Source organism: Haplochromis burtoni, unplaced genomic scaffold, assembly GCF_018398535.1.
Source record: "Haplochromis burtoni strain Fernald_Lab_line unplaced genomic scaffold, NCSU_Asbu1 Contig_2, whole genome shotgun sequence".
In the NCBI taxonomy this organism is placed as follows: Eukaryota; Metazoa; Chordata; class Actinopteri; order Cichliformes; family Cichlidae; genus Haplochromis; species Haplochromis burtoni.
The window spans coordinates 2,846,444-2,870,172 of NW_024582363.1; the positions used below are offsets into that span (position 1 = coordinate 2,846,444).

At 38.8% G+C, this 23,729-nt stretch overlaps 1 protein-coding gene across 1 annotated transcript in view; it reads left to right on the forward strand.

Moving 5' to 3' along the window:
- Positions 1–2,487: 2,487 nt before the first annotated feature.
- LOC102308943 (collagen and calcium-binding EGF domain-containing protein 1) overlaps positions 2,488–23,729 on the forward strand; it is a 42,085-nt gene continuing 20,843 nt past the window's right edge. Inside the window, exons 1-2 of the mRNA XM_005913025.3 lie at positions 2,488–2,951; positions 4,719–4,799. Of these exons, the coding sequence (XP_005913087.1) occupies positions 2,839–2,951; positions 4,719–4,799 (194 nt within the window). The 5' untranslated portion in view covers positions 2,488–2,838. The remainder of the gene's footprint in view (positions 2,952–4,718; positions 4,800–23,729) is intronic.

Below are 23,729 nucleotides of genomic sequence, written 5' to 3' on the forward strand. Positions count from 1 at the left end.
GTGTGGTCGTAATAATGAAGCAGAGGCCGTAGTTTCAACAGCTGCCTTTTTGCTGTGGTTCTGTAATAATGTTACTTTATGTATTTTATGAATTTATTTGATTCTAGAGGGAATGGAGCCAAAGGAGATTGTGCAGTTTAATTTGATGTGAGAGACCATGTTACTATGTGTATACATGTATACAGTGCTAGTATAAGTGAGTGCATGTGTATTTCTAGTGTGATTCATTTGCGGTGAATAAAACCAGCTGTTTCTATTGAATGGTGGCCAGGAATCCCGCGTACCCAGGGGAGTGACGGTGTAACAGACCACTGAGTACAGACTTAGCTAACATCGCCTGACCATCCTCTGGCCAGTGTGTTGTGCTTCCCTCTAAGGTGACTGTTGGGCAGATCGTCGCTCACAACTATGAATAACACTATTTCTTCCAGTGAATCATCAAAAGCTGCCCACAGAAACACAGGCATGCAGTTGGTAACTAAGCAGCTCTCCCTAAAATATTTGTATCCCATTCACGGGCAGCAAAATCCCCTAAAGTGTTCTTAATCTTTAGTGTTGGAGCTTATGTTGGGTAAGTGAAATTAAGATGAACTACCCTCCTATATGTCATTATTAGTACACTGATGTATGTATGTGTAATATGCTGCAAAAGTGTATCACAGGATTGGTAATAGTTTTCCCCCACGTTAGATTCATGTTGTAAGAACAAGATTTTGATCTACACTCCACAATCTGGCTCTGATTTCATTCAATTACTCTTTCAGGTTGAGTTCTAATTAGTATTAATGTTGTTTTGTATTAGCCATATATCAAGCAGACAAATAAAGGTACGGAATCGTCTCATCTTGAATTAAATAGTGATATAAAAGACCTGCAAAGGAAAGGAGGAATATTTTTTCATTCCTAATAAAAAGAAATTAAATGTACAGTTAACAAGACTTCCTTTAATGTCATGATGCATAGTGAAATTTATCATAATGTAAAAAATAACAAACATTTTGCTGGATAGTATGGTGACTTAATCAGATAGTGACACACAATCCACTGCTAAAAGCCCATGGCAAATGTTACGTTGGGCAATCAGGCTGTGATTGCAAGTATGATTAAAAATAATGGGTGGATAATTAGTATGCATAGAAACTGACCTCTGCACAGCGGCTATTTACAAAAAAAAAAGAGAAAAAAAATCATATAGGGTGCATTATAAATTGTACCCACTCCACCTTCAGGATATTTTCCAAGCCAAGCAAATGGACAAATGTGCTTTAATTGCACTGACCATGTTCAGTTCTAGAATTGTCCACAGTGACAGATTGTCAGCAGTCAACAGTAACTTCAGTTTGATGCTCTATACAATTTGCAAGAAATTGAATGCCTATTTACAGCATATAAAATGTTTTCAGTGTTCTGCATTAGTTCACAGGACAACAACAGAAGAGATAATTTGTCTTTGACTGGCTGTAAGTTGGAAACCATGCATTGAGCATCTCATGAAATTAGCAAGTTTTAGATCTGGATCGATCTTGGAGATTGTGGTTTCATTTCTGGGACCTAAACCAAGTCCAGCCTCTGCTGACACCAGGAATTTGTTTGTTTGTTTCTTTTTTATTAGAAATCACTCCACCCTTTGCTAGATATTGCAAACATCAAAGAAATAAATAATTCCCTGGCTCTGAGACTTCACAAACTCACTCAACAAACTTCCTGGTCTAGTATGCAGATGACATTCAAATGTTTGCATACTATGTCTGAGTGTCTGATCAATTACACTCAACCCGTTACTGGGTCTTATAGAATAGAAGCAAGACAATAAAATAGACTGAAGTAAAGTCAAGTCATTTTGGTGCCAAAGAGGTTAGAAGGTTAGAGCTCATGAGCTCTATGAATTAAGTATTCAAATCTAAATTTAAATAATGTTTACCAAATATAAATTCAGGCCACTGACCAGAGCAAATACATGCTTTATTTATAAAACTATTGTTACTATTAATGCATGTTTCATGGATCTCTCCAAAAAATCTATCAGGGGGCTGCCGCTCCTATGAAACAACATTCTACTCCACCAGTCAAAGTGCATTTCTGATTTTCTGAGTAAGGCAGGACAGACTCAGTAAAGCTGTTTCCAAAATGAAATCCAAACATGATGAAACTGTTTGGAGATAAACTCACAATGTCCACATTTCAAATGTCTAACTGGAAGCTTTGCTTTATTGCAAACATATTTTTGCATTTTCTTGATATTTTTGTATGCTCTGAGCAGTTCATCAGGCCAGCCTAGTAGTTTGATTTTTTTTCCTACACCAGTTATAGTTTCAATCTTATTAAAGCGTTTTTTAAAAGTCTTTACAACGCCACGGGTGCTTGACTTTCTTCCAAGGAATGTATTTATCAAATACAGCGGTAAAGCCTGGGGGTCATTTAGGTTCATGTATGCTGTTTAGCCAATTTATTGTTTTATCATTATTATGTTTAACGTCATCACCACGAATGGGGAGTAAGGTTGTATACTTAGTTGCGTTAAGTCGCTTCTTTGGAGGCTGGAATGTAAATCCAGGGGGGATTAGTGAGAACACAGTGAGCTGTAAACCCTTCAGTAGCTCTCCAAGAGGTCTTTGCCTTAGTGCGTAAAGTTGGGAAGGGGGCTTCGGACGCACTGCGCAGCACTTATTATCCTACAGGCTCCATGTGCGTCTCCTCTGCGGGATACTTGACAGGGATTTGTGATATTTTGATGGCACTACCCGCGCGGGTCACTGACAGATGAAAACAGTGGCGTTTGGCGGATGTTAAGGCGTTTTCACTCGAGAAGATCATTTGTCCCGGAGCGCAAAAAGGGACATGGGTCAGCTTTATGGTGCGACTCTTTTACCATTTTGGGTTTTCTGTGTCGTTTTCCTCTGGGAATCTGGTGCCAGCTCCATCAGGACGACGCTTGCAATGGACACCTCAGGGTAAGTCTCAGAGATATTAGTTGTGGGTCACATATAAGCAATATTGTTTATTGTTAATGAACGGCAGTGTGATGATGAAACTATGTCTGCTGCGCTCATAATTAAGAGAAGTTCTATTATGTGCGTTTCTATCTTGAAGTATAAAAAGTTTCAAAAGTAGTACAAATTTCTGCACGAAAATGTTTGACTTATCGTTTATTTATGCTTTACGGTGGTTTTATGAAGTAATGTGAGATTGAAGCTCTGCAAGTTTCTTGGCAGCTACCACTCCACTCATTACATTTGTTTGGCATTCAATTAAACCTCAAAACAGTTATTTCATTGTCAGATTAGCATACGGTGCCAGAAATCATAGCAGAGTTTAGTCTACGTTTTATGGGTTTCTGCTCTTTGCGACATGCTCTGTGAGCAGCCTGTCACGGAGACCCCTGGATGAACCGCTGCAGCGCGTCTAATCTAATGTGATGCTCAAGGAAATGCAAAAAGCAAAGGGAAAGTCCAAATGGTTGAAATCGGTTGCGGTGAGGAGAGCCAAATGTTGCTTGTGCTCAGACATAATATGACAGATGCTGTTAAGATGCCCGGAGAGAGTAGGTCAGGAGGTGAGGAGTCAATGGGAATGGAGCACATGCTCCTAATATTCTGTAGAAGACAAGAGGAAACCACTAAACCGCAAAGCAACAGGTTAAACACGGGGTAATTAACCAGAGTTTCGTTTGTCCAAGCACATGAAAACATGGGCATTGCATCTTCAGATTTATGTTTCCAAGGTATGTGTGTTCATCGGATTCTATTACGGAGAAATGAAAATTACCGCTGTGATTGATGCCCTTCTTGCTCGAGCACATTACTACCTCTGGTAGTGTTAGTAGTGGCTGTGCACACAGGAAATATGACTGTATTGATATATTAGTCTGTTTCTTTGGCTGTTAAGTTTTTATGAAAATGTCAGAGTAGTTATTTGGGATTATGTTTCTAAATTAAAAATATTCTCTGGGATTCTTCTGTTATGTCTTATGATATTGAAAACTGACAGAAAAATGTTACCAGACAGTCAAAGTGTTGTAAGCAATATCACAAATATCAAATAAATAGTTGCCTGTAATAGTCTAGCAATATCCAAACTGTATGATTTATCCATTGTAAATCTGGCTACTCTAAACCTTTCTTAGTCAATACCAAGTTCACCAAAACCTTTTCAGTAAAATTTGTATTCATTTAGTTTAGAGTTTACGTTAACAATATAATTTTATTATCAAGTAAGTGCAAGTCAAAAGACATTAAGTATCTTGTTTATTTGATTAAAACACTGCAAAATGTATACTTTAATTTACAAAAATATAAAACAAATAAAAGCATAAACTTATCCGGGGGAGAAACTGCAACTGCAAAGAACAGAAGATTTTTCATATATACTTTTAAAAGTGAATCAGGGTAAACCCTCAAATATCAATTCAAAAACTGAAATCTAAATTTTAAAAAATCAGTTGGGCTCCAATAATGCCATGCATTTGCATACATGCAGACTAGATTCACACCAGTCTTTTATGTAACTGTACTTTCAAATAATAGCTTGGATTCCCTGTGGTATCAAACTTTGAATATGGGGGAATTCCATGCTAAACTGTAACATCCCCATTTTCGAATCCAACCTTGGATCTCTTTTTGCTTGTACTTCCCCACACTATGTTTTATTACTATGTAGCTTAACACTGCTGGAAAACAGTGCCAATCAATCATATTTCCTTTTCCCTTTTTTTTGCTTAGAATGGAGTGTCCTGATAATAAAATCTTGACGGTGGAATATCCCTGCATTAGGGCCGATGGGAAGAATGGCACTTGCTTCAGGTAAGCTGTGCAGCTGTCACTCAGATCATACATATGGATTTTCCTTGGACCCCCGAGGGCCTAAAATCTTGGCCACTAAGTGTGACAACAGTCAGTTACTCTATATCATACATTTATATCTATTGTTTTCCCTAGAAGAGTGACAGGAAATGATGAGTGCCTGTTAATCCTTGTAGGGCGAATTGAACATGAATTATTCTGAGGTTATGGAACAGTTTCTGCAACCACTAAACCACTCTGCTGTGTCATTTCCACAAATCCACATAGTTTATCCCCTTTTGGAAACTCTACATATCCACTTGGGAGTGAAAAATAAAAAAATTCCCAAGGGTCATTACATAGAGATTAAATGACGATCCTCGGTGAAGATAAACGTGTCAGATAACCTTTCAGAGCATTCTTTTTTTTTTTTTTTTAACTTGTGTTGTTGATTCTCTTTGATAACTACTAGAGAATGTATAATTTCAGTGTTTAGCAACACTAACGTTGTTTTCCCTGAAGTTTCCATCAGCACGGAGATGATTTCCACTCTCCTGGCCCTGTGACAATAAAACAGAACTTGAGTTTGGGTCCAAAGCTAAAACATTTCGGGAAAGAATCCCCCTTCCCCTGGGAGTAAGGCCTGTATTTTAACCTAAAAAGTAGAAGCAGTCTGTGAAGTGATTAGCTATTTTTATTATACTATACATAGAGAAGGACAAAAACCTCTTTAATTAACAACACCAAATTTGGTTGAGCTATTGAATCAGCATTTAATAAAGGCAGTTTTTATGTAATATGTACAAAGTCAAGTAAAGTTGAACAAAGATTAGAGGGATATAGTGTGGAGCAATCCTCTAAAGTTATGAAATATTACCTGAAGTAACTGGCCCCTCTCTCGTGCTTTTTCTTTATTACTCATAATCTCCAGAAAATGTTTGACATTGTATTCTGTGTGTTTTGAAACAAAGGTTATGCAGACATTATGGTACTTTATAAGACTTTCACCTCCTGATACATCACACACAACATGAAAATGTTAACATGGATCACTAATGCTGACACCGAGATAAGTTTTGTCTGAAGCCAAACTTTGGCTGAGGTTTGCTTGTTGGTGTAAGAATATCTTTTAATAAATGAGGCACCAGGTCTGGTGTGAGGCCAGACCATGTGATCTGTTTGCTTTCAAGGTTAGACTGTAACAGGCTCTGTGTCTTGTTTAATTTCTGGCTCTATGAGAGATCTGTGGTGCTGGAGGAGGTGGATTAGATGAGGTTGTATTTTCCTTGCCATGCTTTTCTTTGTTCTCTGTTCAGCACAGACCTGGATCAAAAAGATTTCACAGATGACTTCATGGGGAAACCAGATTGGTTCATTGTGTATATAATATATGACGTTCAATTCTGTTTTAGCGTAGGCTGTATGTTGTCCAGACATAACTGATGAGTGCCACACCACGTATTCATCTGTATTAAAAGAGGTACTTCATGAGACTCGCATATTTGTTTTTCATCGTCCGTCATAGATTTATCAATCTTCTGGATTTTATCCAGCACATTTCTCTAGACAATTACTGTTAGTTACTGCTGCTCTGTGTGTCAGACTTATCCATGAGCAACATCAATTTTAGTGCAACTGGCTTTTACTCTCTCTTATTTTTTGTCACCATCTACTGGACTTGACCAGTCAAGCTTGCAGTGGCTAGTATTGTGATGAATGAACATGTTCTAAAAGGCTTAAGGTCAAAGAACTGCAGTGTATCCCTCTTGTACTGATAACATGCATTAGAGCCAGATTTATTCCCTAAAAGGGATAAATGGAGCAGATAAAGTGGCAACTTCCATTGTGTGAGGTCTTGTTTGGCTCAGTCACTCATGAATCCTGTTGTTTTATTGCTTTTTATATTATTTTACACATGTGAGCAACATCAGGAGGAACCTGCACTGAATTAGCATGTGCTATAGCCAAAGTGGTATATCTGGGCAGATAATACAGAACATGCACTTTTTTATATATCTGAGTTAGCAAATGTGCAATTGTTACAAGATAAGAATAAATCATTTGATCAACTAAAATATTTCAGCATGCTGATGAAGAGCTACACACATGACATCTTAATTGGCCATCACTATAATAAGGAAGACAATTACAAATAATTTGGAGCATTTAAACCTAACTGTCTAAATTATCCTGGGTATTTTTAGTTATGGGCATGCTCAATGACAATGCAGTTTGGGAAGTCACAGTTTTATTTCGTTGTTGCTTTATTTTACAGCTTTATGGTATTGCAGTAGTTAGTACTACCTCCTCGCAGCATTAAGGTCCTGGGTTTGAATTTGCTGGATGACTGGGGCCCTTCTGTGTGGAGTTTAAAGGTCTCTGTTATATTAACTGGTGATTTAAAATTGGTCCTATGTGTGCATATATTTTAGTTTATCTCTCTCTGTTTACTCAGCCATAGACTGGCAACCTATTAATTGGGATAGAGATAAGCTTTTGGAAAATTGGCCTTTTGTTGATGGGGCATAAACTCTATATGCAGGGTGGATACAGCCACTCTTTAATTATATTCTTCAATGGTCAGCAAGGGGCAGCCCCTCTGGTTGCAAAAATGCTTGGTCGTATAGAATCCTAGGAAAATCATTCTATTGTATCTATCTGCTCTTCCATTAATCCATCCATCCATCTTGTTAATTCAATTAGGGTTGTTTAGAAACTGGAGTCTTGTTCAGCAGTCACAAGCCAAAAGGCAGGACACACCCCTGTAATCCCCAAAAGTTGATTCTGTTCATGTGGACGTAATGTTTTCAGTGGGAGAAACAATTTGTCAATCAAGTGACTTCTTCAGTCTCAGCTGAGTGCAGGTTTCCCCAAGTTATACACAGTGTATTTGCACAATAACGGAAAAAGGCACCACTGGCAAACAATGGGTTGTGAGGTCAGTTTCATAACCATTAATATGCAAATTATTAAGACCATTGATCAACAACCACTGACAAAGACCATTGATCAATGTCAACTGATCAATGGTCAATTGTCATTGATCAATGGTCACCTGGAGCTTTCTTTAGGTGCCTTCCCAGCTTTGACAAATGTCCCGCTGGGATAACCGCAACAAGAGTCAAACCTTGAATACTGATGTGTATGCGCAGGTTTACGGTACACATTTTACAACTTTTAAACGTTCCCAATTACTCATGGAAATCTCTCAGTCTAAGAAGGCTACTCTGCCACTTACCATCTCCTGCTTGGTGAACTTGATGTGTTGTCCACCGAGTTAATGTGATCAGTGAGTTGTGTTACGTCCTCACATTTGATTTTCACCCAGGTGTCATCGACATTCCTGAACCACTGACTTGGTGGTGTTCCAGGGTAGGATAACAGAGTCCTCTTTTCCACTTCTTGCATGTACACGTTGGCCACAATGGGTGAAACTGGGGAACCCACGGCAGACCCATCGGCCTGTATTACTGACCATTGTATGTGAAATATGTAGAATGAAGACAGTTCCAAAAGCAAGCACACTCGGTCAATGCTGAGAGTGGTCCTGTTGCTGAGATTAGAGTTATCTTGTAATCTCTTACGAATTACCGCCACTGCTTCAGTGACTGGAACACAAGTGAAGAGAGATGTAACATCCTCCATAATAACATCTCTTACCTTCTCAACAAAATCAGGGTGTTCTTGATGTGGTGTTTATAGCTACCTACCAACGGGTTGAGGATCAAAGCCAGAAACTTTGAGATGCTATAGGTGATTGAATTGATCATACAGACAATTGGTCTTAAAGGTACACCCTGTTTATGTATCTTTGGTAAACTATACAGACTTGGCGTAGCTTTCCCTGGGTTAATAGCATTTTCTTGTTCTGACTACTTCAGACAATATATCACCCTCTTCCAGTAACCACTACCTGGGTCTTATTTCACAGGGTCATGAGTATTTTTGTCACTGAGCAGTGACAAAATTGTTTCATGATAGTCTTTCTGGTTAAGCAAAACCATGCATCTGCCCTAGTCTTCCAGAAGGATGATACATGTTGGAATGTTGGGCGATGTCAAATCACTGATTAATCTAATATGTGAGACAAAACGCAGGTTCCATCCACAATCTTACAGCATTTTGTCATAGCCTTGAGTGAGAAAGCCTACACTATTCTGAGGCAATAATGCTGACTCCCTCTTTACAAAGACCTCCGTAGAATACCAAATGCAATTCTGCTGAAAATAGTTTGTATTATAACCTCACATGACCTCTGTACATGTAAAGAAACCCACAGATTGACAGGCCTGCCTTGCTGAGTTGTCGTGGCTAAGCCATAAGTGGACAATTGAAGTCTTTCAATTGTATGTGACCCACACCGGGTCAGTTTGACAGTCTAATCTCAACCCGCAGCATTGCAGTGTCCAGACAGGCTGTACATTTTCCAGGAATTTCTGGTTCTCAGGGATTGTATTTCTTTACCTGGCACTGGTCTCTCATATTCAAATAATCTGGGAATATGTGCTATTTCTATAGCTTTTATTGAAGAAGACATGTTCGGCGTTTGGAAAAATTCACACATTCCAAAGAAAATGAGCTTAGTTGCTGTGAAAACAGCAAAGGAAATTATGGAACTTAAATCATGGTTGCTCTTACCACGAGCTGTTTCACTTTTATGAAAAGGATCTTTTAATGTTTGACAGTCATATTTCACAAATATTGGACATTCGCTTATGAATCTGGTATTGCATTCATTAAATAAATACAAATTAGTCCAAACTGTTGTCAGCACAATGAAGCTCTGACTCACCATGTATTGCAAGTGGTTGCTGTCAATGTTTATTTCGCTGATTATCTCAGCTTTGGTGTTGCCTTCCTCTGCTGTATTCCATCTGCCTTAATGTTAGTTGAATGCCTGAAATGTAAATGACATGTCTCGGTCTCAGGGGGGATTCCTGGTGTTGTGCAGAACTAAACTCACCATCTAAACAAAGACCGCATGTCCCCTCGCCACTGTGGCTTTCACAGCAATGAAGATGAATCAGCTCAATTTCTGCATTTCTATTGTTCTACCCACTTTGTGTTCTTATTCTGTCTTCACTGGTGGTCAAATTTCAGCCTGGCCAAGCCAAATGTACATGATTTGTACCCTGTTTCTGAGTGAGTGTGAGTGCCAGTTTGCATGTTTATACATGAGAATGTATGAATTGTCTCTGTATTGTCTGTGTTGGCAGTTACTGCAGGTTTATGATGATGGGAGTTAATTTTCTGCCCTCGTGCTTTAAGCGCTCTCAGCTGTGGAGTCAGATGGAAGACTGATGTGCTCCACTAAACTATAGACAAATTTTTCCACATGATTGACATTTTCTAGTTTAAATACCCTGCAGGGCTCATTACTGCAGTAGATAACACCCATAACATCATGCTACAGTATGCAAGTAGGGGATGGTGATAAATGTTAGGGAGACATGGTTGATCCTAATTGTTTCCATACTTTATGCTACTTTTGTTGTTACAATGATCCATCCCTCCCAACGGGATCATTATAGTTTTTTATTCCATCATATCCGAGAAGTTCTTAAGCGGTATTCATCTTTGGGATTAATTTACAGACTGTAGGATAACATAATGTTTTTTTCAAGTATAGAGAGGATGTGGACATTTCCTTTGCAATTGGTGGCTGTGGCTAGGTAGAGTGAGTTCTCCTTCATTTGGAGGGTCATTGGTTCAGTCTCCAGCTGCGCCAGTCTGCATGTCAAAGTTTTGGGTAAGAACCACAAATTTTCTCTAAAACATCCACTGATGTCTGTGAGAATAGAATAAAAGCAGTGTGTGAAAGTGGTCAGTAAGACATAGAATAGCATAATAAACGTAGTACTTTTACCAGATTTCTGTGTTCAATGAGGCTTAAAAGTTCAATCCATAACAAACTTTTTGTCTATTTCATTTGTTGTAGTGTGAGTTCAGGAAATCAGGAAATCAGGTGCAGAGAAGTTTGCCTTCAGTTAAATGCACTGGAACAAGATGACTTAGCATTGCTAATAATTAGAACTATTATTATTACTATCCACTGAAATAAAGTGTACAGCTAGTTAAGACAACAGCTCAGCCAAAAGCGTCACATCGTCATAAGCATGAGACTCTCTTCACAACTCTATGCACATTTCTTGTAGAAAGAATATTTGATTCTGGGTTTTACTATTGCACTGAAAACAGCATGTTCTGTCACCATCAGTAAAATGACTACTATATTTAGAGAGAATTACTGAATTCAGTGGCTATTGAAGAAAGAACTGCAGCTTTACATATTATTTTATTTGACAACATTAGAAAGTTGTAGCCATATGTGGGAGGAATTTCTAAAGTCAGTAAATGCTGTGCAGTTGACTGCATTTGCAATCATTCCCTGACTTTGGTTCCAGGAATATCTCAGGTCTGAGTCACAAAGTCCTTGGTCATGTTGGCTGAATTTTTCCTTCTAAAGCTTCTTTGCGGGGGTCTCTGATATCACTACGATCTTGAGCCTTTCCACACATTTTTTCCTTCACCTTCACTATTCGTCTTTTCTGTTTGTCTGAAAATCGTCCATAGAGGCAATTCTTCACTCGCGGTCCTCACTTCAAGTCAGCATGGAGGACCTAAAAGCAGGCCAGAATATTACTGGCAAATGTATGTTCTAACGTTAACCCCTGTATAAATGACCTGTTAACTGTATTTAATATGATGTTTGCCTATGTTTAGGCTAGAAGTGAAGGAACACACATGCTGAAGCGCTCCACTGGTCAAAGGTATAATACAAGCTTTAACATTATGAGGTTTAGTTTAATTCATCCTTAAATTTCTAACCACAACTGCTTCCTTCAATAATCCTGCTGTTTCGCCTCTGTGATTGCATGCCAACTGCAGTACCTGGCATTCAAATGCATTTCATATCAGATGAAAGCTGTATGCAGTTTCCAAAAAGCAGTTTTGGCCAGAGTTTCTCTTTTGATTTTAAACAATACATTTCTGTGCAGAAAATCCATTTTATTAAGGAAAGAATGATCCGTCCAAGTTTGGTTTTAACTACACAGTGATGTGGCTCTAAAGTCAATTTGATAGCAGGTTATTTCAGTTCGTTGGTTCAGACTAAAATATCCCCGTAACTGTTGATTTGATTACCATGAAACTGAGCACTGCTTGGGTAACACCCTCTGCCGTGTACCTGACTGTTCATCTTGTGCCACCAGCCAGTCAACGTTTTCAGCCATGTAGAGGAATATTTAAACATCTCCTAGAAAGATTGGTACACATGCCATTTATGTTTCCCAGATGATTCCCGTTCTTGTAATCATATTCTGTAGCAGACATGTAGTCCTGTCATGAAATGCTTGAAGAGTGGATAGCAGTGGTTTTAAAGGTCATGCCACAGTGTATGCATATTTATAGCACAATTAGAACATCCTGCTAAACAAAAGTTCAGCATGTTTCTTTTACTTTCTATATCTTTTGGTCAGAACAGATGAGGTGAAAATATTTACATGTATGGAAACTTTCAAAGTGCTCAGTAAGAGGCATAGATTCCTTCCCAAGCACCAAGTCCAAACACAACCCCCTCCACCCACAGCCGCCCTATGTGTCACCCAGAAACATTTAAAGTGTTCATTTCTGGGACCCGACGGAGTCTGACTCACCTCCATGCCTGGACTCCATCTCCATCTCCACTCTCCAGCTTCCCTCTTTCTAGTTGAGCTCTGCTTTGCTCTGGGGAGACACAAGCCAGGCCTCTGTCTAGTAGCCTCAGTATTAATGCTGGGGTAGAGGTCAGGTCAAATGTAATAAACAACAAGTTTTTTACATGTTAGATGCTGGTTTGAAGAGAAGGTGATTACACAGCTTTGACAGTTTTTGTGCTAACCAGATATGTTAGTGTTGTGTTAGTGTTGAGAAATTGGTCCCGTCTTTGTCCTTGTCAAAAATGATAACGGCTGATCTCTTTAGGGAAAAAGAACTAAGTGTGACAGGAAACACTTTAGTCGCTCTTGATTTGACCCAGCAGCCTTTGCTTGTGTCCTGATAATTTCACCTCTTAGGACCTTTGTGTCCTGGGAAAGGGTAAGATGAGGCCACAAGGGAACGTCTCTGGTGTCACGGTCCCGCTGAGTGAGGAGTGCGTGTAAAGTTTCAGCAGTAAAAACTGAACTAACACTTATTTCCGGGTGAATGACTCCCTAACTTCAAAGTTCATATAGACCAAATCGTTCAATGTCTAACTGACTGACCAATTTGTTGACTGACTGATTGACATGCTGAGGTGATTGATTAACTCATTGAGAGGCTGATAGATTGTGATGATGGTGATCCTTGTGTGTCTCTGTGTGTGAGCTTTGCTCTGTGACACCTTGTGTTATGTCAGGGTCTTAAACTCTCTCTCTTCTCCTTTGGATTTATTGCATTAGATTTGGCTTTTGCCTCAGCTCTGAATCCTAAAGGGACTCTTCACATTCTTAGATACTTAGTGATATTAAATGGGGTAGCTTGAAGGCTTAGTTGGAATAAAATGTATATTTAAAAAGTACTGAAATCACTAGTTGTTAAAAAAAAAAAAATCAACAGCAAAACACAAACAACGGAAATGAGTCATCAAGCAAATTTTGAAATGGCACTCACGACATGAGAACTAATATAATTTGGCATGCTACTACTGGCATTCACCCAACATGCATTCATCAATTTAAATAACTTAGATAAGTTATATAACAGCCTCTGCGTGCATGTTTCTTTGATAGCAAGTTGACATTTTGCACAAAGAAAACTCCAGAAACTTGGGAAAGCGCAGTAAAAAGAACAAGAAGAGACTCATGATCCCTCCAAACTGTTTTTCCTGCCCAGTTTTGGCTTGATGCTATGCCAAGTGCTCAAGAAACCATCGATTCAAGAAACGTCCATTATGTAGTTTTCACTTTTTTTCAGCCTTGGAGTTTAGAAAGAGATTTCTTTGTTTATGTAAGGAAGGCTAATGCAGTGATATGCAATATTTTACCCAGATTTTGCCCATATTTAACAAATTAATTTTGACATAAATTGTAGCTTATGTAATTATGATAAAATCTGGAGAAAAACACAATTTTGCAGTAGTCGTTATAAAACAACCATTTGCATTTCGTGCTGGTCCATAAGCAACCAGTATATCCCTTATTAATGCAAATGTATAATTAAAAAGAAACAAAAACATGCACAGCAGGGAGAGCTAAAGAAAGGTGCCAAGATGACAAAAAAAGAAAGAAAAGTAAAGGAGGTGTTGTGTGACTTTGGAAAGAGAGGCATCTTTTTGATCCATATGGAAGAAAGCTGCGCACTGGCAGTTGGAGCGTTCGCCTCAGTGGGGGATTCGCCTGTAAAGGTCTATAAAAAGATCAGAAAGTGGAAATCAGAGCATGCAGGCAGGTTGTGCTGTGTGTTTTTCCTTTCTCTCCTGTAGCTGGCTTCCCACCTAGATGACTACATGTGGTGGAGTGCTGAGTGAGGCTCTGCTGACGGGTTGCTCTGGGTGAATGAGATGTTCCCTTAGGAGGACATCACCTCTGCTCCGCTCACATCCACATGACATTCACTCTCATTTCAAACTCTTTTCTTTCATTCATCACACTCTGAATCCATTACTGTCACTTGAACTTTTTCTATTTTTTATCTACTCCTCATGTTATCCCTTGACACATCCATCCATTCTGGCCCGTCATGCTTTGTTTTTTTCTTTCAACCTTCCTGTGTCCTTCCTCCCTAACATTTTATCATACTGTCTCCTGTTTCCTTTTATCACATTTATCACATATTTTCTCAGTTTCTACTTCCTCTCTAAGGGTCCTTACCCCTTCTATCTATCCACTATCCCTCCATTCCCAACTTTTCAGTTTCCCTTATTGGATCAGAAGCATCAGAAATGTTAGAGATTTCAGATACCACAAAGGTTTTTGTAGTCTTGCAAATCTGGGGGCATTATGTAAATATGTGGGGGAGAGAGATAACAAATTGGGACCCCTGTTAACACTAAGCAGTATACATGTCATATATGTTCTGACTTGTCACTATTTTTTAATAACATCAGTCATCCAGGTTGTGGTGATGAAGCATACTCATGGAGAGCACGCAAGCTGATTTGTGTTGAATGTAGAGGGAACTTAACAAGATGTCAGACTGAGGAAAACAGGGACACCGACATGTTAAAACAGAAATGAGACAGAGGGAAGTCTAGATGAAGGAACTGGGGGATGCGAAGAAAAGAAATCAAGACATAAACCAAAACACAAGATTGCATAATGAAAGTCATCACCAGAATACCTATAAAGTAAGAACAGGAATCAAAGACTCACTGAAATCATGATGAAGTTTTCTAGAATTATTTACTAGAATAAAGAAACCAAAAGCAAATATGTAATCCAGGAAACATAAAAATCAAATTGAACTTTGGATTTTCAATAAAGCATAAACCAGCATTAAAATATATTAACTTAGAATGTGAAGCTCAAATAGACAGAAAACTCTTAGGACATGATAGTGAGACCGCATGTGTTTTTCCATGCATTTATTTTTGGACACATTTTTAATTTACACATTTTCAAAAACCTGAGTAACAGTTCATTTATCATTATAGGCAAAGAAAGGTGGAAAAAGTCATGGAATATGGCAACAAACAGCATAACCTGAGTAGCATGTAAACTTATACATGAAACAGATGTGACGTTTGTAATCAGTATAAGTTGCACAGCTGTTTTATTTAATTATATAGTTGTTCTTATTCGACTCCTTTAAAATGATTCAATAGCACTTGACAATAGAACGGGCACAACTAACTCTTTATCTTGATGGAGCTAATTCTTGATATTTTATTCATGTATAACTGAATAAAAAGAACATTGAATTGGCATTTTCACATTTGTGTTTAATTTAGTGTATTTCTGTTCAGTTACGCCAGAGTCCACTTTGTACCTAAGACCTGAAACGCATCTAAATACAATTTAGCCATAAATGTGCTTTATGTTTACTTTGACAGGGTATTGTTTTTTGCATTTGTTTTACTTCCTCTAGACATATAAATCAGACATATACATTTGGCAAGCCTTCAGCTATTGTCTGTGGACAGCGCCTCTCAGGTCTTCCAGTGAAACCGGTACATTTCCAGGTCCGAGATAAAAAAAACCTAAAACATCTTCAGAGATTGAGATTGCATTTTGGCAATGCAGTGTTTGTCATGCTCGAGCCTTCTCAGACATGATTGGTTAGTAGAATTAAAACTGGTGTATGAAAATAGAAACCGGAAAACTCATCCACACAGAAGAAACATCTATATTGTGTGTGATGATAAAATAATAATCCCATGTCACAAGAAGAGCTAAAACTCACATTCTTGCCTAAAGTGCTGTGAATATTGATAGAAAGAAATCAAATACAAACTGCTCCTAACAGTAATCCAGGCAAAGAAGAACTAAAAGACATGTTTAAAAGTTTTAACCTTTCTTTTCTATAATTTCCTGCAGTGGCGACGATAGCACGTGTAAAACAAATGTGGCGATGAAGAAAAAAAACAGGCAAGATGCATCAGCTGTGCATGGTTGTAAAGAAAGCTGCTCTCTGTAGCAGGTGATGAGAAGCAGGAGTGTATGTGTGGGCATGCCCATATGTTTTCTCTCTTCTGAGTGCTACATTATGATGTGTGTGGCTTGTATCTAAAGACCTACAAGGAACTGCATGCAGTGGTTCCCTCTGCTTACAAGCCATAAAACAAGCTATAAAAACACCAATGTTGCTAAAAAAAAAAAGAAAAGAAAAAAAAGAAAAACGAAAAAGAAAAGAAACTCAGTGTTTCTCAGTTGAGTTGAAATGTGCCATTTTTGAGGCAACTAAGGGAGTTTCATCCTTTCTCCAAAGGATTCCCTAAAGACCTTATTGAAACTGATTGCTATATTTATTTTCTGTTTTCATGATGAATGTGCTGTTTGTACATGCTTTAATCATCAATCACAGAATAACTTATATTTCACCAGCAGGCCTGGTAGGCTTGTCTTTTAGTGACAGAATTAATACAAAAATGGAAAAACAGTAAACAGTGAAATTAGGTGCTAAAATCCGTCATGTCAAACAGCAGGAAACCCCTTGACTGAAGAATGGAAGGAGGTGATTTAATTTCACTCTAAAACAGGTACAGTAATAAGGAACATATGCATCCCTCTGTGTGTGCGTGTCGTGTGTTTGAACAAACTGTAGCAGTATGTGCACGTGTGCTTCGTAGATCTCTGGATTGAATATCACTACATTTGATACTTTTATGTGAGTAGCTGCCTTTGAATGATTGTGTGTACAGGTGCCCATAAATGAGATCATCCTTTATGCTGGTGAGCGTGTGTCCATAAGGGTAAATGTTGTCTTAGTTTGTACATAGATGTATAGTTTCAATGAGTGGGACAAAATGAGCTAAACCGTAAACATATGTGTGCACATATTTGATACCTACAGAGTATATGTGTGATTTCTGGGGATTTTTATACTGAAAGAAAGGTACTGACAGCTCAGCGCAGTCCACATCACACATTAGATAAGGTCAAATTTACCCTCAAGCTCTTAATATCTCAGAGAAACTCTCATCAAGTGGAAAAAAATAGTGGACTGAATTCGATCCTCTTACAGGTTGTTTGCATTGCATCCAGGAGTCCGCAGAGGCAACCTATTCAAACTATCACTCACTTTTCTCCCTTTGGCGTTTTCTGTCTGTGTACTTTGGATTACGATCAACAAACCCCAAGCTGAGGGAACATTAACCTGTTCATTTTTCTCACACTTGGAGTCGGCAAATAATTTTTTTCTATGAAGCTGTATACCTATACCTATGTTTCATTACAATGAGAAACACCTTTTGTCAGAAAAAAAACCTTTTATGATTCTTCAAAGTTATGCTTCCTGTGTTTAATGGAGGCATACTTGTCTTTGGAAGGCTTTAGACCAGAGTTGGACCTCCCCAAAAACTCCACTAATCATATTCCATCTTTTTCTGATTAGCGCACACCTGAACGGCCCTCTGGACAAGCACAATGGCTGTTTTTTGGCAAACAATCTGCTCTAGATTAGCTCTGTTCTGCCCTTTTATGGTCACCCTGTCACTATTAATACCTCAACAAAACAAATCACCAGCCAATTGATAACAGACCGGAACGACATTGTTGTTGTGGTATTGTCTGAATTCGACAAGCCCAGCTGTGTGCATGTGCCTGTGTGCATGAAACGTGTATTGTGTAGCAAAAAATTAATATAGGGAATGTTGGGGGTGTGGAATTCAACAACTGGGGAGCTGCAGATAAAAACAGTGATAAATCTTGCAATGCTTTCAAAGTTTTCCAAGATCAACGAAGTCGTGAGGCCATTTAGAAGATCTGGAAGAACTATTTGGTTTTATCAGTTCATTACTTTTAGTCTCTTGTGAGATTTTTAGTAAAAGGTCCTCCTTAAGAAGCAGCTTTTTCCTGTCTGGCATGTAAACTCAACCAGACACATCATTATGAGGGGTCTGTCGTTGGGTTGACCTCAATGTTTAGCTGCTCCCTCACCCTTATCTCGCACTTAGCCATTCCTCTTTGGTCCCTGGTTGCCCTTCTCTCAGAATGCCCACCACTCTTTCTTACACTTATTTTGATATCAGTGGTTTCCTTCCATAAATATGTTAAAATAAATAGTATCCATACAACAAAAAAACAAGTGTTACTTTTGATAGCGTCTCTCTCTTTGTCACACATAAAGCACTAGTCTGAATTTGCCAGTCCACTGCTGGATTTTCATTCACCTAAATTTCTGCCAGTATGCTAAGCCAAAATATGATACAGTGAGTAATGTGATGGAAACACATCGGTTTGGTAAATGACAATATTTCTTGTGGTCTCCCAAGATGCCTTCGTGATGTGGGAAAGAGGCACTAACATCTGGTATCAGTGGGCCAGTGAGTAAATCAAAGACTTTTTGAGGTCTGAAACATTACAGCTGCTACAAACACTGAAACTCCAACTGTAAAATTGTTGCCAATTAGAGGGATAGACGTGTTTAGCTGTTATAGAATATCAATGGTGATCAATCATTTACTATTTAAGGTGTATGTGCTTTCCTGTCTGGCTCTGCTTACAAGTCAGAAACCTCTTGATTCAAATTTAACCAAGAAGCAAAAAAAAAACCAAGATTTTTTTATATTTACATTTTGCTTTTGGCAGCATTTTAAACATTTACTCTGAAATGCCTCCATAGAAATATAGCTATAAACATGCATAAACATGTAATTTGTCAAGTCCTCTTCATCTCCTTCCCCATGTGTTCTCCATTCAAGCTCTTTTTTCATGTCAGGTAAAATGCCAAATACTTTCATGTCCCTGTAGACTTGGACAAAGCAGATCATACATGTGTCTGTCACAGAAAAGCAGCTCAGAGGGTCAGAGATGCCACATTCCTGCAGAGACACTGAGCCACGACAGGGTCACAAAGGCCAGAGACCACAGGCAGAGCTCTGAGACACTCTCATCAAGTGATGAGGCTTTCTCAGTCTCAGCCCTTAGTCAGGTACAGTGCTGTTCTGATTCAAACTCCAACAAGCAGAGTCCAAATGACAGTAAATTGCTTTGCTCTGTTCATTTTGTTTTAAGATAATTTAAGAGTTAACAGCTGATGTTTTAAGAATGGTGATTATGGCTGCCAACATTGTAAAAGAGTTATGCATAAAACTGATGCAGAGATCATTTGAACTGCAACAAGGTGGGTTATTATTTTTTACATTTTTCATCTTTTGGTGCTTATGGAGGTAAAACTTTCCCAGAGCCTGGAAAAGTCATTTATTGAGATTTTAAGCCAAGCTGAAAGTTGTTTTTCAACTGCTGTCACATCACTTTATTAAATTTGGCTTTTTTCCCCCTTCAGACATTTACATAGATTTCAAATATGTGGTGATTTTATCTTGTGTTTTTGGCAAAAAATGACTTGCTGTTCAGTGTCTGTCATCATTTCCAGATGAAAAAGAAGATAATTTTTTTCTGGCCCTGAAGTCTGATGCATTTAATATTTAACATTTATTGCTTTTTTGCTGGGAAAGGAGGCAAAAATATTTGTAGATATATACTATTTGTTGCTGCCAGTTTGTTTGAACAAGTGCCGTGTTTGCTGAATGTGGAGCTCAGATATATACACATATCACCACATTTGAGAAAAAGTGTCATGTGTTAGTCACATGATTGTTATTTCCATCTGAATGAATTTACATTTGGAAGTTTGGCCCCACTCTTGGATACCCGTCATTGTGCACACATGGAAATCAGGCTGTAGTGAGAGCAAACCCCAAGCACAGAACAGAGTAGGTATCCGTGACAACAAGTATGATACTTAATAAATGTGTCACAATATGAAAAGAGTTGTGGTGGGCCACAAAGCAGCATGTAGGTACACAGCAGCTGTGGACAGGGCAGCTCAGCTTATTTCATAACTAACTGTTATAGATATAAAATTTAATTATTTTGGATGAACATAATTATAAAATGATATGCTAGATAGAAAGGCATCAGCTGATGAAGGCTACCACTGATACCACTGATATCAGCTGACCTGCTAGGATTATGGCTTAGCTTGACTTTGGGATTTGAACAGAGGAAAAGTGATTATCAGTACTTTGCTTTGTTTTTTATTATATTTTACAGGTTGGGTAAGAGTACTTTTTGTATTCTAGGGTCTTCATTACAATTTCTCATGGTTCTGACAATAGGCTGATGGGTGGTGCGGTGGTGGTGGAATAATTAGCAGCGTTGTCTCACAGCATGACCTTTCTGTAGGTAAATTTCAGTTTTAAGTTCTGCTACAATAAAAGGCTGGAAGACAAAGCAAATGAGTTCAGGCACAAGTGGCTGCTCTGAAATGACATGAGAATAAGAGGTAGGGAAATCTGAATGACTGAAGCAAACTTTTTTACATGAAATTTTTCCCCCAGCAAAATGAAGCGAAAATCCCATGTTGCCTCATAAGTGTCCCAGTCCTTTAACAAATGGGCACTTACTAACCAATTTTGTTTTGAATTAAAACCACAGTCTTTAGTTTAACAATCTGCCATGAAATTTGAAAATGAATCATGAAATTCAGGCAAGCAGTTTTCCAGGAAATCATGCATGACAAAACACCATTTACAAAATATCACAATGACATTGTCAGGTTAAGCTGACCAACTCGTCTGTGGTCTGAGGTTTTCTGTATGATGGCACAAAGTGCAAACAAGACGTAAGGGGTCTGGTTTAGGAATTGTTTCACAGATTCCAGCAAGCATGTTTTCCTTTGCATAGAATTAAGAGTTTGCTGCTGTTACTCTGTTGTTAAGACACGCAAAATTGTATAGTGAAAAATTAAGGGAAGAGTTTAAGAGGTTTTTTTTTTTTAAAGTGAGTCAGGGCAGGAGGAAGGCAGGAGAAATCGTGGCAAATGGGGAGAGGTGAGGCATAACACAGGGGAGGAGAAGTGCAGGTCAGACTGCACTCTGGTGGAAGTGGCTCAGGCCTCCTGGGCTCCCTGTCAAAGCGTCCTCTGTTAGACCAGAGATCTGATGGGTCCCCTGAGGCCTGGGTCCTGGAAGTGGGCTGGCAGAGCAAATAAACAGAGAGGATGTGCTCGTGCTGAACACCTTCACATATGTATACTTACACGAGTTGAAAAGAACACACACATATAATTATACACTAACACTAAGAGATGCACTTGTGATGTGGACAACACCATCACACCTTTAGGGGGAAGCTGACGTAAGGACGGGTTTTGTTTAATTTGTGGAGACAGAGATCCTGGGAATATTTCTGAAGGACAAGTAGTTGGAATTGTCTTGATGTCTCAGTTGTGATGTGGAACAATGGGTAGAAAAGTATGAACTTGTGTACTATGAATGTGCTTTCAGTGCAGATTTAAAAACCCACACAAAGGGCTTATGGAAAGAACACCTTATAAAATTTTCTTCAAAGAGTTGAACCACAAGAAGACTAGCAGCACATTGAAAAGAAAATTACAAATCTCAACAGAGAAAATGGACAATAGCGACTCTCAGAAGAACATATATATACAAAGACTTAAAGATAAATGTGGCTTCCTTCCAAAATTGTGCTCTGTTGTTCAGTCTCACTGTGCTAATGTGCTTCAGTGTAATTCATCATCACATCGTTGTACCCACCACAGCCGGCCAAGTTACTGAACTGCCTGCGACTGTGAGACTTGTTGAGCAAATAAATCACTTACATCACAGCTGATGCACATGTTGTAACACAGTTGTGACACATATATGCCACATCAGTAAGTAGCATCCATCAAAATGACAAGATGTACACACGTATATTCACACATTAACAGTCTCTTGTCCTAGTATGTCAAGGGGCTGTTGACCTTCACTGAGCTCCACTTCCTGTGTTCCTCCAACAAGAGTCCCAAGAGGGAGAACTCTAAACCAATAAAAACCTTCGTCCCTGTCTTTAAACCTCTTATCAATGTCCACCTCCTTTATTTTTATTTCTTGATATTTCCTGCCACATCTTAACATCTGCCTCAGTTCATCACATTTCTTGGCACCTTGAGGCAAGATATGGGAAATAAAATGAGACTCATTTCCAAAGACAATGTTAAGACCTATTACCCATTCTTCCCTGTATAAACTCTGCAAAACAATAGCACTCAGTTAAATGAAAGGCAGTTGTAATGCACAGTGACTGGAGCAATATTCATGGTAAGTGTCATACACGCACTGACCTACTGTCGGGACCACTGTTCTCTCTATGTGCTACAAGTAATATCCTCTGCAGAACTTTCCCACCTGTAAATGCAAAAATAAATCAAGGTACTGTCGGATTTAAAAACATAACAATGAACATTCCGCTCTTGGAAGGAGACCCCTTGCTAAAGTACATAATCTTCAGTGTAAAATGATCTACCCCAAGGCCTGCCTCTGGAAACTGTCCTCGAGTTTCTTCCAATGCCGCCATGCTGGTTTTGGCAACAGCTCCCACAGCAGGCTGGGATCCTACATGGCCCTGCCTGTACCCCATGCTGGGCAGGAAGCTGACGGGTCAGCCACCCACAGCAAAATTGACTGTTTGGAGAAGATGGACAGAACCAACGTTTGTATGCTATAATATGGAGAAGTTATGACCTCCTGGAGGTTGCATTTAAACATTTAAACAAAGCTAAACTATCAACAGACACCGTTGAGTCATTTTTTTTTTTAAATAGATTTTGCATTGCTCTCTTTCAACCTGCCAAAATTAACAAGAATTTGGGGAATCTTGTCTGCAGGATGTGTGAGTATCAATCACAGATCATTAATCAAGGTCTTTTATTGGATAAGCACAAACCATGTAGTGCCCAATCAAATTCCAATGATTTGTGTATGGTAATTAATTGTCCTCTAGATACACAAGCTGTCAAAAACAGCAGCCAGCTGTCACAGTTAATTACATCCGCACTGACAGTATATCAACAAAAGCCAAAAGAGGCTGCCCAAATCCTGTCCAGACCTCTCTATCACCCATGTATTTTCTTAATACTACTAATTACAAGATAAAGTATTTATATTTTATTGTAGACTTGGAGAGCCAGAAATGTCAGTAGCGTAGGCCAGCTAACACGAAGCAGTACATGTAGGCCTGTTAGTGAGTTGTGGGTGAACCGGGGTCGTAACAAGGCCATGGGTTCCTGTAAGCTAACTTCATAGGGCAGAACAGATAATGAAAACATAAACATCCAAATCATGCTGCACCTTCAATATAAACTTTTCTATCCAACACAATAACAGTGGAAAACTGATCAGTTTATTCCTAGCTTTCATTAAAAATCTTTTCAACACTGCAGTGTTGTGGCTGCTGTTACGGCCTCCGGCCTCAGGTGGCCCCACCTTCCTCTAGGTAAATCAATGTGTTCCAGGACTCGTGTGTGTGATTGGTTACTGGGAGACCC